At 43.5% G+C, this 14296-nt stretch overlaps 1 protein-coding gene across 3 annotated transcripts in view; it reads left to right on the top strand.

Annotated features, from left to right (window-relative positions):
* The window catches only part of LRRC59 (leucine rich repeat containing 59), a 149765-nt gene that overhangs the window by 134119 nt on the left and 1350 nt on the right, over positions 1–14296 (top strand). For all 3 annotated transcript variants that reach the window (XM_086930819.1, XM_086930820.1, XM_086930822.1), the window contains exons 6-7: positions 232–304; positions 8737–8910. In XM_086930819.1, the coding sequence (XP_086786945.1) occupies positions 232–304; positions 8737–8910 (247 nt within the window). The remainder of the gene's footprint in view (positions 1–231; positions 305–8736; positions 8911–14296) is intronic.

Raw genomic sequence — 14296 nt, 5'->3', positions numbered from 1 at the left:
TCGTGGCAGATCTTGAGGTTCCTGTTGAAGCTCACTCTAGTCTCGCTTTGTCTCGTGCCCTTGTCTTTATCAGTGTGCATTCTCGTACGGTTGAGTGTCCTACATCTGTCAGTATTGTTCCTTATTTATTTCTCTCTGTTTTGTCCGGTCTCTTATCGCACATGTGATTCTTACACAGCACCCATTGCCATGCTGGCATATCTTCCTCATCCCTTGTCATTTTCCTTGCAGGTTCTTCAGTACATGAGAGCAATCCAGTCTGAGCAGGATCGAGAGCGTCAGCGCCGGCTGCTTGCAGAGAGAGGTAACCACTGATGCAACACTTCACTGGGGAGCTCCCTTCAGAGGAAGTCATTGCTAATACTGTAGCGTGCTTCTTTCTCTTTTGTAACTATTTGTTTCTGGCTCATCACCTTGAATTGGAGATTTATAAGGCGCTACGCCACTCCGGCCTTCAGTTACTTCCGTCTCGAATGAGGAAGGCTAGCATCAGCAAAACCTGGGAAAGGACGTGCTTTCTTAAGCTCTCTGGTCTTTGTTATGTTATGTTAGTGAGACTTGTAGAGCGCGCCAATACCCAAAGGTGTCTTGGCGCTATGGATGCAGTATTCATCACCTGGGGATCAATTCTGGAATAATCATGTTTTTAATTTCTTTCTAAAAGTAAGGAGGGAAGGTGGCCCCCTGAGCTCGATCTGCAGTGTATTCTACAGTTTTGCGGTGCCTGAAGATAGTCTTAGGCCTCCCTGGCCTGTGGTTCATATTTTTGGAACTTTCATCAATCTTGCGCCTGTGGATCGCAGCTGTCTGGTTGGTTGTTACCAGTCAAAAAGTCTAAGAGCAAAAGGTTCTGTGTTGTTTAATGCCTTATAGGCTAGGCAGAGGGCTTTGAACTTGATTCGCTGACCCACCGGGAGCCAATGGAGTCTACGGATCTCCTCAGACATGGAGTCATCCTTGGAAAAGTTGCCCAGTAGACGAGCTGCAGTGTTTTGGATTGTCTGAGGTTTGTTTTTGGTATTTCTTTTCCATACCAAGATGGAGACCATTGCAGTAGTCCAGTTTAGACTGTACCAGTGTAGTGACCACCAACTTTCTTGAATCTATCGGAATGTTAGGCAGGATTTTCTTCAACTTTTTAATCATAAAATGGGAAGCGGAGACAATAGCATTAGTCTGATGTGATAGTGCTAATTTAGTGTCAATCCACACTCCTAAATATTTGGTCTTTTTTACCGGTTTGGGCGCTTCCCCCATCTCAGTTGGCCACCAGAGATTGTCCCATCTAGGTTGCAGATTACTGAAGATGATAACTTCGGTCTTATCTGAATTTAGCTTCAGACAATGTGTTCCCATCCATTTGTTTACCTCTGTTATGCAATTCTGAAATTTCAGGGCAGGCAAGGCTGGTTTCCGATATGCTGCCACTACTATCTCGGTCTGAAGGAACGGAGACTAACAGTCACTTTGGGCAGTTTTCAATCGAACCATACGTTTTGCCCTGTGGAGTCCCTCAGGAGTCAAAGAAAAGCCACATTTTCGAATCAAGGAGGCAAGTTCCGTAACATAAATATTAAAAAGAGTCGGACTCAGGGAGAGATCCCAGAGGGACTGCACAGGGCAAAACGTATGGTTCGATTGAAAACTGCCCATAGTGACTGTTAGTCTCCTTTCCTTCAGAAAGGAGGCTAGTTAAGTCAGTGCCATTCCCTGTACCCCCACCGAATCCAGCCACTTCTGTAATAAGCTGTGATCCACCGTATCAAATGCAGCTGATAAACCGAGGAGGATCAGGGCGGCTGTCCCCCCTCTGTCCATCACTGCTCTGATCTCCTCAGTAGCATTGATAAGGCTAGTTTCGGTACTATGCTCCTGTCTGAATCCATACTGAGAGTGGTCGAGCAATTCATTGTCTTGGATGAAACAAGATAATGGCTTATTCATTATCTTTTCGACTATTTAAGCCAGAAGGGGTAGACTGGCAATAGGACGATAGTTAGCTGGATTAGCCACATCTAAATTAGGTTTCATCACCAGAGGGAGAATGGAGCAATCTTTCCATATAGATGGGAAGGTGCCCGAGCTGAACATGGTATTTAAAATAAGAGTCTGTTTGGGATTTACTACCTCCACAATCTTTTATAGGACTTCAGGTGGACAGGGGTCTGTTGGTGAGCCAGATTTGGCCTCTACATCAGGGGGAATAGTGGCGAAAAAACTAGAGTGGTTCCTCCTAGTTTCGTCCCCAAGGGGAGAAATTGTCGTACTGTAAAAGGGCGTAGCTGAGAAAGCATCATAGATATCCATAACTTAAGTTTCAAAGCTGATGCGACCAAATCACAATGCGCCTGCCTGCCAGGTCTCTCTCTATTCCAAGTCTGGGTTGTCTGTCTGAAAGGTTTGGCCTTTTAATGCACAACATTTCAATCATGGATAAGAAACATGTTGTTAGATGGTTGTCGCTCTGTTATAGAGAGATATTGCTGGTGTGTGGTGTATCTGATCTTGTGGGGGATATTTAGCACGGACAGCATTATCTTTCAGGCTGCCAGTGAAGAGATTTTAGAATTGTCCTAGTTAAGTTAATTACAAAGCTTGAGTGCGATGCTTCAAAAAAGCACCCCCAGCCTCCCAAGCCGGGTTTATATTAATGAATTACATTTATACATTCATAGATTCAATTCGAGTGTAATTCCCATCTCGTAATCCTAAAAAAACATTTTCTGCCCGTAATGGAAAGACGATAAGCCATTGAGTTTACATTTTTTTATTTCAATGTTCTTAATGTCCAGATATTAGGTGGAAACAGTAGTTTTTCCTGCAAGTATTAGATAACAAGTGTCTGCTTCCGCTTAAACACCAGATGTAGTCATTTAAAAGTGATTGATATAAAATGTTGCTTAGTTGCGGATTCATACTTAGCATCTGCATTGTGTGTGGTTTGAAGCTTGTTAGTTACAGCCTTTTACAAACCAGACAACTTCACATTGGCACTACATAGTCTAGAGTTCAGAAGCATGGCTATTACTAACAGTAGGAAGGAAGCCAGAAGTAACTGGTGGATTCTTCTGAGCTGGGAAAGTTAAACAAATATATTTATCAATAAATAGTACATGGAACGGTGTTCATCCAGCATAATACATAGCATTTCTGTTTTAGCGAGTAGGGAATTTTTAAGATAAAGATAGATGGTTAAAGAGAAAAAGGGTTACCCCCGGCAGTGTAGATTTTCTTGGTTGTATAAACTGCCATAAACTGTTTTATACAGTATAATAAGAACACTATGTAGTCCTTCAGCCCTCTTTCTTTCTACATATAGGACATTCTTTGACACTGGAAACCCAGCTTTCCTTTTTATAACCTGTTTGATATTTTTGACTTTCCTTTATGTATAGGCCAGAGAGCTAAAATGCCTTTAGGTGAAAGTATGCACTGTATAAATAGCTACAATAAATAAATACAGCACCTGCCATGGCACAAAAATAGAACCATGCACAGAGAGGCACTTTGCAAGGAACGCCACGACTCCTTGTTCTTAATCTTTTTTCGTCAGACATGTGCTTAATTAGGACTTAGTGCTTGTGAAAGTGTAAAACACTTAAAAATGACAGTTGTTTGTGAAAGAAAGGTGCTAAAGGAGCAAGACCAAGATATTTGTTTCACCTGTAAGAACCCAACGTTTGTGAGACAGTGGAAGATCTCATTCAAGCACATCCCGCTGTCTGCCCAATGTCCGCTTCAGATTAACAGATGAGAAAACAGGGTGATCCCTTTTAAGGAAATTTGGCTGAGCATATGGCTTCTCTTCAGATCCGAGAGCAAGGATAATTCTAGTACGATATAATGCAGACAAAGACCTACGTTAGCAGTGGCATTCATTTCTGCTTTTTGGCATTTTTTACTATTGAGGCAGAAAAGACACCTGGCCAGAGGGGAAATAGCGTGAGGGACGTGTGGATAAAAAACAAGGTGAAGAGCAAGAGACAGTGCCTATCTCTGAGGTAATCGTGTGATGACACAAGGGGGATAGTGCAGATATAGGGTGATGGGCGTGGTATTAGTGCAGTGATGCACATGTTGCTGTGGCAGCCTAGCCGTGAGTGGGTGGAGAAGTGTTGTGCTGGTGGGTGGTACAAGTGAGACACAAAAGGTTCTGTAATGGGAAACATTTTCAAATGCTTTAGACCTTTTTTGGAATGCTTGAGAATCTGGATGCAGATTATAATATTTAGGTGACAAAATATACGTGACAAAATATACGTGTGTATCTAGTCTGATGTCCTCTTTGGACGTTAGCCTGTGAACTCTAGTATTCCACACACGAGTACAATGGAGTATTTATATTGACCATTCCTTGGTGTGCATAAAACATAGTTATGTGAGCATTGAATATACAGTTATCAAATATACAATAGATCGTTATGCTAAGTGTAATAGTTAATCAACTTCCAGGACCCTTGCACAACCATGAGAGATTGAGTCAGTATGTTTTAGAGAAGAAAAACATGTGTCATGGATAGACTTTTCTTGATAGACTGGATAAATCCAATCAAAACCACTGTGGGTTTATTGAGGGATTATATTGGTTGCTTACCAGGTAGGACAAGTACCACCACAATGAAGTACTTTGTTTCTGGTTAATGTGTATTTATGTTGCCTTTGTCTGGGTTTTTGGGTCACCCTCCTCTGTGGCAAGGGAAGGTCAATTTGTTTCAGTAAAAACTGTAAGGGTGGCTTTGTAAGGTAGGGTGGAATTTGGAGGTTGTGGGCAAGAAATCTGTCTAATAGCACTTTATTGAACAGTTTTCAAACCCTTGTACATAAAGAATCTAAAATAGTTTTTATATTAAGAGAACATTTGCGGTGGTCAACATAAATGTACGTGTTGATTTGGTCTTTAAAACCCAAAGAGATAGGACCCCCAGCATCCGCGGGTCTATGACTTTTTAATTTGTGAGTCAGTTACTTGAAAAACCCAACTAGTAGCAAATATGGGTAGTAGAACTGTATTGCTGGGGAGGAGAAGATGGGGGGGTGCTGGTTCTGGTATCTCGTGCTGGGTGTGCTGTTCAGTCTGAAGAGGATTTTAGGTTGGGATGTGGTGGTATTAGTCTGGTAGGAAAGATGGCGGCAAGGTTGAGATTTAGTCATGCAATAGGCATATTGTGGGTCGGTGTGGTAGCGTGATGGGCAGTAGATGTAAGTTTTATTAGTATGGGATGTTAAAACAGAGCCCTGCGGTTTGGGGGGTGGTAATGCTTCTAGCGGAGAGCAATGTTAGTTACAAATAAGAACACTTTCCTAGTTCTGATCATAGACGGTTCCCAAGTAGCATATTGTAAGCCATTACCCAAGCTGCTGGTTCAGTTACCACATCATTGCCAGTTGCAAATACTCATATCGTCTGTTGTTCATGTAAGCAGACATTTTAGCCAGTTCCCAATAAGCACTTTATTGGCACCTCTTAGCAGGCACTTGACCCCTGTAAGAACACCATTGATATTTTATGTATAATAGCCTGTGAGAAGCAGGCACATCATAGCTAGGTCTCATTAAAGACAATTTCGACACATCACAGGCAACTTCCACATACCGCATGAGATCCAGTTTCCAAGTAGCCCTTTATTGCTAGATACGAGGTAGCACACAATTTTCAGTTTCCATTTAGCTCACTTTTGCCAATTGGTAGTTAGTTATCAGCCGCTGTCCGTGCAGGTAACAGCGGTGGGGCAGTGAGTCCGGTTGGCGGTGGATTTCGAGGGATGATGTTGAGGGAACATGAATTATTTTCCCTCGGCATCGTCCTTCAAAATCTGGCCCCACCGCTGAGACCTGCACGGCCCGCGGCTATCATGCAATTGTCAGTTCATTAAGTTAATGCCTCATTGTGCCAGTACCACCCCCTCCCCCCCCCCCCTTCCTCTGCAGGCCTTCCTTTCTACTACTAACCAAGAGGAGAGGAAAGACCTGTACGTGAACCTATTGTGGCCAGTGCCAGTATTTACAGTGGGCTTTGGGTCAGCCCATTGCTTATAGTTTCTTTACCATGCTTTTGATTGAATGACTTGTATCCTTCAACAGCTCACACTCGGGGAACTACTTTTTTTTTCTTCTTTAAGCTCTCAATGGGAGTTCATTTTTTCTTACTCTGTCATGTACTGCTTACCCCCGCCCTTGTGTTTTTTTCCAAACTTCATTGTTACCTCTACCAACTAGCTCCAGTGTCCACTTCCCCAGACACCCGATCCACATCTCCCTGTTGCAGTATTTATTTAGTTGCTTTTTGGAAGACTCGGAAGCTGTAATTCTCTGCCAGCTTCCGGGACTCTCCCTCTCCTTTTTTTAAATGGTGCCTTTTTGCACGTTATTATTTCCTGCTCCAAGATGGGTGTCAGGCATCTTTTAAATGTACACACATGGTGATGCATGACAGCATTTATTTAGTTAGGCTAGGCCTCCATTGCAATATATATATATAAATGTATGATGACAAATGCACACGTACGCATTGCGTTTTTAAATACATGTTTTTGATCCGCGCTCTACAGCAATGACATATCACCATTTTATTTTCATTTTGGTTATAAGGGTAAGCATTGGCAAAAATCAGTAGCAAAGTCAACAGATTAAACCTGTTGGCTTTGCCAATACTTGTTTTCATTGGTGGGACGTGCGGATAATGAGCATGCAGCCATCTAGTCCCTCATGCCTCATTAGACTGCATATATTCTGCCTTCCAAAATTAGTGCAAGTAGTGCAATGCACTCCGCTGGGTCGCCAGGCAGCGGCAGGCTGCTAGGCAGCGCATCGTTCATGGGAGCTACAGGGAATTCCCTTGTTGAACCTTCCCAGGCTTTTTTTGTGTGGCGTGGTCTCTCGTAAACCTGTTTCAGTCACTGTATCCTCTCTGATCCTCGAATGACGCCTCTGCAGGCTTGCACTGACAAGGACTCTAGGCTATCTCCAAGAGGTGTGCAATATTAATACCATGGTAAAAATGAACTATAGAAGTGCAGACAACACTACAGTTATTTGTGATCATCTGGTAATTGCGAGATGCAATTTTGAATATTCGCAATCCTATACATGTCTGTGCGAGTGTCAGAGCGCTGACCCCTTCCATATGTGAGATGCAAAATTAAACTCTAATCGCATAATGTATGAAAGGTGGTTGTGATTAGCGTAATGTTTGCTGCATATTCGGTAGATTTGCTTGAAACACCCAAACACTGATTTGGAAATACATAAAACACATACTTTCTTTAGCCTGAAAGAAATTACAAACATGAATGCATCCCCTGGGCTGGGATAACACTAATTAGCCCAGCCTGATAAAAGCGCTGCCAGTTCCAGAGTTCAAGCTGTTAGCTGGACACAGCATTCAGACATTCCCTGCTGTGATTGTGTAAATATGCCTTTTGTTCACTAAGAATGGTTTTCTAGACCCTATGTCTTGGGTCTTTGCAGGAGGCCTGCCTGTTGGTGTCACAGACATGGAGGAACACCTTGTACTTGTGGAGGGCAGATATAGTTCCAGCAGATTAGGGGGGCGGGGGGGAGTGGGGGAAGGTTCATGCTTGGTAAAGAGAGCAATACACCATTTTTAGGTTTCCCAGAGACCTCTATGAGGCTTATCTGGCCGGAAAGAATAGTTCACAAGACTTCAGTTATTGTGACTGTCCATTTGTACCTCAAGAGGAACATTATACCGTGCTTGTCTTACCTCTTGGTTGTATTCCTGCTCTCTATGATTTGCTGGCAAATAGGAGAAACTAGTTTCCCAAGTTGACCATAAGAGGTAGCTGGGCCTAAATCTGCTGTTGGTAGTCTGTTTGACCTACTACTCAGCCAACCACTGGAAGTTGCTTTCTACAAAAAGTTTTATGACTCAGAAGGGAGACTAGTTTTTGGGCTGTGTAGGGTTCACAGTCCGTGGAACGAATGCCGGAATGGAGACCTGGCATAAGGGGACTACTGGGTTCTTGTTGTGCGGTCTGATTTCCTGAGGCCTGATCTTGTGGTATTGGGGAGAGGCCTGAAGCAGAGAAAGCTGCACGTCATTAGGAAGAATTCGTAGTTAATTGCTACGTGGTGGGGGTGGACCTTGTTCTTTTGGTGCCAACGCCCTTTGCTCCAAAAGCTTAATTTGAAACTACTAAGATTGCTGTGGCCTGCACTGAACATTGCTTAAAGAAAGTAACTTGTTGCAGTGTTCCCCCAGAGAACCAGTGCATATCAGTGAAACTGTTGAGCTTTTACACCTTTAGAATATAATTATGTAATTACCAATGGATTTCAAGCACCTAAGATGTTTTTGCTGCATATTTAAGTGCTTTAGAGTCCTATGTAGCATGAAGGGGAATCCAGAAGAGTGTAGACCAGAGGTTAATTTATAGAATAAGTGCCAGGCTCCTCAGCAGTAGGATACAGGCAGCTTGCAGCATCCATTCCCTCTGCCATCGCTGCCAATTACAGAACCAACACAACTTCTAACCGTCACACCCCTACAGTTGTGGGAAGTCCTACTATTCAAGGCTCCCAAAGCTGGAGAAAAGCTTTGGCTACACCTGTGTTTATACTTTCAATGCTATGCAGTTGTTCTGGTGCCTTGCCCTTTATGACAGTACATCCCAGTGTTATGGTCACTGAGGATTTAGTACTGGTGATATTTCTGCTTTTGTGTGGTACAGTTGTTTAGTGGTACTGTAGATTCTGATGTCTACTATTTCATTCCAGAACTGGAGAAGAAGCGTGAAGCTGAGCAGCGGGTGAGGGATGCGCAGGAGCGAGAGCTGCGCCGGCGTGAGAAGGCAGAGGAAAAGGAGCGCAGGAGGCGGGAGTACGATGCGCTGCGCGCGGCCAAGCAGGAGCTGGAGAAGAAAGCTGAAAATGGCAAGAGTAAAGCACACAGTAAGTGCAGTTGCTTGCGATTTGTAAATTATGAAGTACTCTAGAACCCGCTGAGCTGTTCCAACATTGTGTTTTGGCATTGCTTAACTGATGAAGGTTGAACAGATAGAATGCCATAGACCTAGTTTGCAGTCCTTTGTAATTTTAAGATTTAATGTCTAAAAAGTGAATCGTATAAAGGCACAGGATAATGCAGTCTTAGGCTGCACATTTAAAGATATTTACAACGGAATGCACACTTACCCTGATCACAAAGTTTAAGAAGGTTGTGTTTACAGGAGCCAAGTTTCGAGAAAAAAGATCCAGTTGTTACTCAAACAATATCATGAAGTGGCTATTAAGGCTCCATGGGCCTGATACACAAAGGACATACTAAGTCTGCCCTCGCAGACGTACTTTTCCACATGGGTGCCGGTTCACAAGATTCCTCTGCTCGCAAAATGTGGAAGTAGTGTGCTTTTAAGCTGTCAGTCGCAGCTTTTCAGGCATACTACTGAGCGGTCATTATTTATTTGTTTATTTTAAGAGCCTGCTATTTCCCATCTGCTTAGTTCAACATAGTGTAATATTACTCAGTGTGAAAATGCATGTTTTTCTATTTTTCCTCAATATGGAAGGAGAGACTCCTATCCTCACCCCGAGAAAGGTTCAGGCTATTCCCCATCACTCTCTGTAAAGGGATCTACTCTCTATCTTTGCTGGAGTACATCTCTGCCCATTTCCTGAGGTAGAAAGCAGTATGTAATGCCTATAAACTCACAAGTTTGTGGGAATACAAAAACTTTCAAACAAACTATGTCACGCAATAGCTCCTGTGTGGGACTTAAAACTATGTAATTGTGCGCAGTTTTATGCATGTAGCTGAAAGGCAAAAACTCAGCATGGTATTGAAAAGCTGTGGCTGGTTTCTAAGAGTGATTGACATTTACTGTGTTCTTTTAACCTCATAAGAGCATCGAACGTTCAGCGCCTAGTGCTGAACGTTCGAAGAACGAATGCTGGCCCGTCGGCCAAAGGTCGTGCGCAGCACTGGCAAGGTAGTGCTAGCGACGACCGTTGGCTGACGGCAGCACTTAAGGGGTTATGAAGTGCGTCTTCAGCTGTTTACTAAATTGTAGCAGGGTTGTGGCAGCCCTAACAGGTACAGGAGTGTTTTATCGAGAATTTGGGTGCATAGACAGACAGCTATTTTTTTTTTTTGCACTTAGCCTCCAGTCGGATGGTGACTTGGTTGTGGTGTGCCGGGAGCCACCAGAGGTAGTACTCTTGTTAGCCGACTAGGCAAGGTGCCAGTGGATAAGGAACTGCTTTTGAAGATTTAAGCTGGCAAGGGCTGACCTTCACATGGTTTTCCAGAAATGCATTGAAGTCATGTAGAAATGTGTTGACATCTGATAATGGAGGAAGCAGAACGAGAGAGGAGTTCAACCTTGAGGTAGTTTATGGAGAAGTCTTGGAAGGTGACTTGGCTGAGGGTGTGCTGAGAGCCACCATAGATGGTAACTTGTCTTAAAGATAAGCTGGTTGCGATGGCTTTGTAAATCATGCACCTGAACGTGGTATGGGTCGGTAAGGAGAGCCAGTGAAGTTAAGTCACGGTGGGGATGTTGTTTAATTTCTTCAGGCCCTTGATGAGGCAACTGCTGCATGTAGAATGTCCTTAACGGGAGCTAGTGTGGGAGCTTGGGATGCTACGAAACAGAGCCTTTATACCATCCAGTTGGGGAGAATTCAAAGTTTAAGCATCCGTTCTGAATTCACTTTCTTAAGTAGAGAGAGCTGATAACAGGCAATCTTGGAGACATATTAGCAAGAACTTCGTTAAAATTATCGCCATTTTAGTGGCAGGAAACTGCCGTTAAAACGGCGATAATGGGCTTGCTATTATGCGTTATAGAATTCCAATAGAAGCCCAGGTTAGATATCCTGCACATCTAACCGGGGCTTCTATTGGAATTTTATAACGCATATTAGCAAGCCGATTATCGCTGTTTTAGCTGCAGTTTCCTGCCGCTAAAACTGCGATAATTTTAACGAGGTTCTTGCTAATATGCCCCTTACTTTCTTCGTGATGTACTCTTTCAGTGTTAGATTGGTGTCCTGGATCAATCTGAGTGATTTGGCATAGGGTGAATCCATTCAGGTTTGTTATTGAGACAGGTTGGATTACCTGATGTGTGGAATTCGGTTTTGGTGACGTTCTTGACAACCAGGACTGGATGAGGTGCAAGTACTGTTTGAGGTATTGGAAGTCTACAGCAGAGGAAACTTTCGTGATATATGATTACACAGTTGTTAAAACATTTATGAATGACTGGTATTTTTATATGGATAGCTGATAGTAATGCAGAGTGGCGTGGCTGATTTCTTTGGAAAAGGGACAATGTGGGGCAGACAGAACTCCTCGGATAAGGTATCACCGTTTGGCATTGAATTAAGTTATCCCTAGCATTGTATTTTCCACCCACTTGTCACACCCCTGATGAGATGCAGAACTCAGTATATAAGTGCAGACTACCTGTTGAAAGGGCTTTAAAACAGGTTCAGAGTGGAATTGGGGTTCAATTGGTCCTCCCAGGCCTTCAAAGGTGAGCAACCCTCCTAGCAACACTTGTACTTTATCCATAATATACACATTGCAGTGAGGTAGAGTGGCAAGAGGGGGGGGGGGACAACGAAGCACCCTCTAGGAAAGGCATTCTATGGTTAGTAAACAGTTATAATAAGCCATAGCCTTCCCAGTTATTTATTTATTTATTTTGAAAGTTTTATATAGCGCTTTACAGAGTAGGGGAGCATATATAAACAGATACATCAATAGTGTTAAAAGTACAGTGAAGTAATATCATAAACAATCAAGAAAGTCAGTTTCAAAGTCAAACAAAAATGCAAAGGGTTCGAACAAGTAGTACAGATCAGTATTGAGTCTTTGACACTAATCCCCAGTAGTAGTTCAAGTGCATTTAGCCATGAGGATCGCTTTTACTTCTTTCTTAAAAAGTATGGTAGAGGGGATGAGCCTGGTTTCAGGGGGGAGTGAGTTCCAAATCCTGGGAGCCATTCCTGAGAATGAGCGTTTATAGGTTTTTTTCCTTGCGGAATCTTTTAGGCTTTAGCAAAAGATTGTTTGTGCCTCTAGTGTTTCTGGAGCCTCCAGAAATCGTCAGCTTCTGAGCTAGGTATCTAGGTGAGCTCGGGTGGACAGCCTTGTGCGTCAAGCAAGCGATTTTCAGGTGTATTCTGGCTTCAAAAGGCAGCCAGTTCAGGGATTTGAAGTCAGGGGAAATGTGTGAGTGTTTTTTTGATCCAGTGATAAGTCTCGCTGCGGCGTTTAAAGAGGCTCTTATGGGTGCCGTAGTAGCTAGGGGGAGACCGCAGAGGGCGGTGCTGCCGTATTCTATTCGAGGTATGACTAGTGATTGTACCGCAGTTTGGAAGTCTTTGGCTGGAAGGAAGGGTTTAAGTTTCCTAAGGGTGTTGATTTGGTAGTTCGCTCCCTTAGTTGCTTTGTTGATGTGTTCCTGCATGCTGAGATTGGTGGCAAGTGTTATGCCCAAAGATTTTGCTGAGTCCACGATGGTGGGTTGAACATGGAGTGCCGTTAGGTGTTTAAGCCACATTTGTGCGGTAGTGATCTTCGCGGGAGGTGAGATCAGAAGGAACTCTGTTTTAAGGGCATTGAGTTTGAGATGATTAGCGGCCAGCCAGGATTGGGTGCTTCTGATCGTTGAATTCAAGAGCGTGATGTCTTTGGGTGATTGTAGTTTGAGATAAAGTTGGGTGTCATCGGCATACATGTGGAAGTGTACATTGGATTCTTGTAGCAAGGTGGTGAGAGGTTCCTTAACTAGGTTGAACAAAGTTGGGGATAGGGAGGATCCTTGTGGTACGCCTAGCGATACAGGTCTTGGCGTGGACATCAAGTTGTTGCTCTTGAATTTCTGCTACCTGTTATGCAGAAAGGACGTGAACCATTTGAGCACAGTTCCAGATAGGCCCATTCTTGTGTTTAATAGTTCGAGTAAATTCTCATGTTTGACGGTGTCAAATGCGGAGGAGAGATCAAGGAGGATGAGGAGGCAGGTATCGTTATGGTCTAGGATTTGAAGGGCGTCGTCAATTATGTGAGTCATAGCAGTTTCAGTACTGTGATTTGCTCGGAAGCCTGATTGATGAGAGTTGAGGAGATCAAACTGAGTAATGTGTTTAGTCAATTGTATTTGTGCGCATTTTTCCAGCAGTTTGGCAAGAGTCGGAATATTGGTAATGGGACGGTAGTTGTTTAGGTCAGAGGGGTCGGCTGTAGGTTTCTTTAGCAAAGGTGTGACTTGTCCAACTTTGAGGGAGTCGGGAATGGTCCCTTGTTGAAGTGAGCTGTTAATGATTTTAGTCTAGAGTGGAAGGAGCGACGGGGTAAGGACTTTGACAGCGTTAGCAGGAAGGGGGTCCGTGAGGTGATTGGATGGTTTCAGAGTGCTGAGCAGTCTGCCAATTTCTTCTTCCGTGTAGGTGACAAAGGATGACCAAGTGGCATTGTTTTTTGGTTTAGTGGGTGCTATGCAGTGGGGTTTGGAATAGAGGCTTGCGTCCATGAGGAGATCATTCTTTATGTTGTCAGTTTTTTGGTTAAAGAAAGAGGCGAAGTCTTCGCAGGGGGGAGCTTCGCACATAGTGCTGAGAGGTTGGGGTTGTTCTTTGGATTGTGTTCGGATAAGCTCAAACAGTTTTCTCGGACGATTTTTGGCTTGGTCGAGCTGACGGCTGAAGAAGTCTGATTTTGAGCGTTTTATTTTCCTGAAGTAGGCATTTCTCTTTTTCTTCAGGGTTTGTAGGTTTAGTGCCGAGGGAGCTGATTTCCAGGTGCGTTCTGCCATTTGCATGGCGCGTCTATCGTCATTGAGACTCCTGTCGTACCAGGGATTGGAAATTTTTGCGTAGGCTTTTTTTAGCTGCAAGGGTGCGACTTCATTAATTATTGAGGTCATAGTGTTGAGATAGTGATCGGTCAAGGATTGGACGTCCTTAACGCCAGTAGGAGGAAGTAGTAAGTTGCAGCTGTTGGGGGGCAGAGAGTTTGAGTTTAGTTTTTTCATGTCTCTTTTCCAGACTTTGGGCCTGGAGGATTGAACAGGGTTAAATTTAACTTTTTCATTGATGAAGAATGTGATAATATGATGGTCTGACCAGTCACAGGGTTGGATAGATTCGAGTTGGATAGAGGCCTCTTTGGAGATGATAAGGTCAAGGATAGAGCCTTTCTCGTGTGTTGGACTGTTGCAAATTTGAGTGAGGTCAAGGGCGTTAAGGAAATTCTTCAGACCTTTTACCACCGTATCATTATGATCGTTCCAGTGGAGGTTGAAGTCACCAAGTTATATTTTGTGTG

Source organism: Lissotriton vulgaris, chromosome 7 (genome assembly GCF_964263255.1).
Source record: "Lissotriton vulgaris chromosome 7, aLisVul1.2, whole genome shotgun sequence".
Classification (NCBI taxonomy): Eukaryota; Metazoa; Chordata; class Amphibia; order Caudata; family Salamandridae; genus Lissotriton; species Lissotriton vulgaris.
The sequence above is the reverse complement of the archived record's forward strand: the minus strand, read 5'-3'. Positions and strand labels throughout refer to the sequence as shown.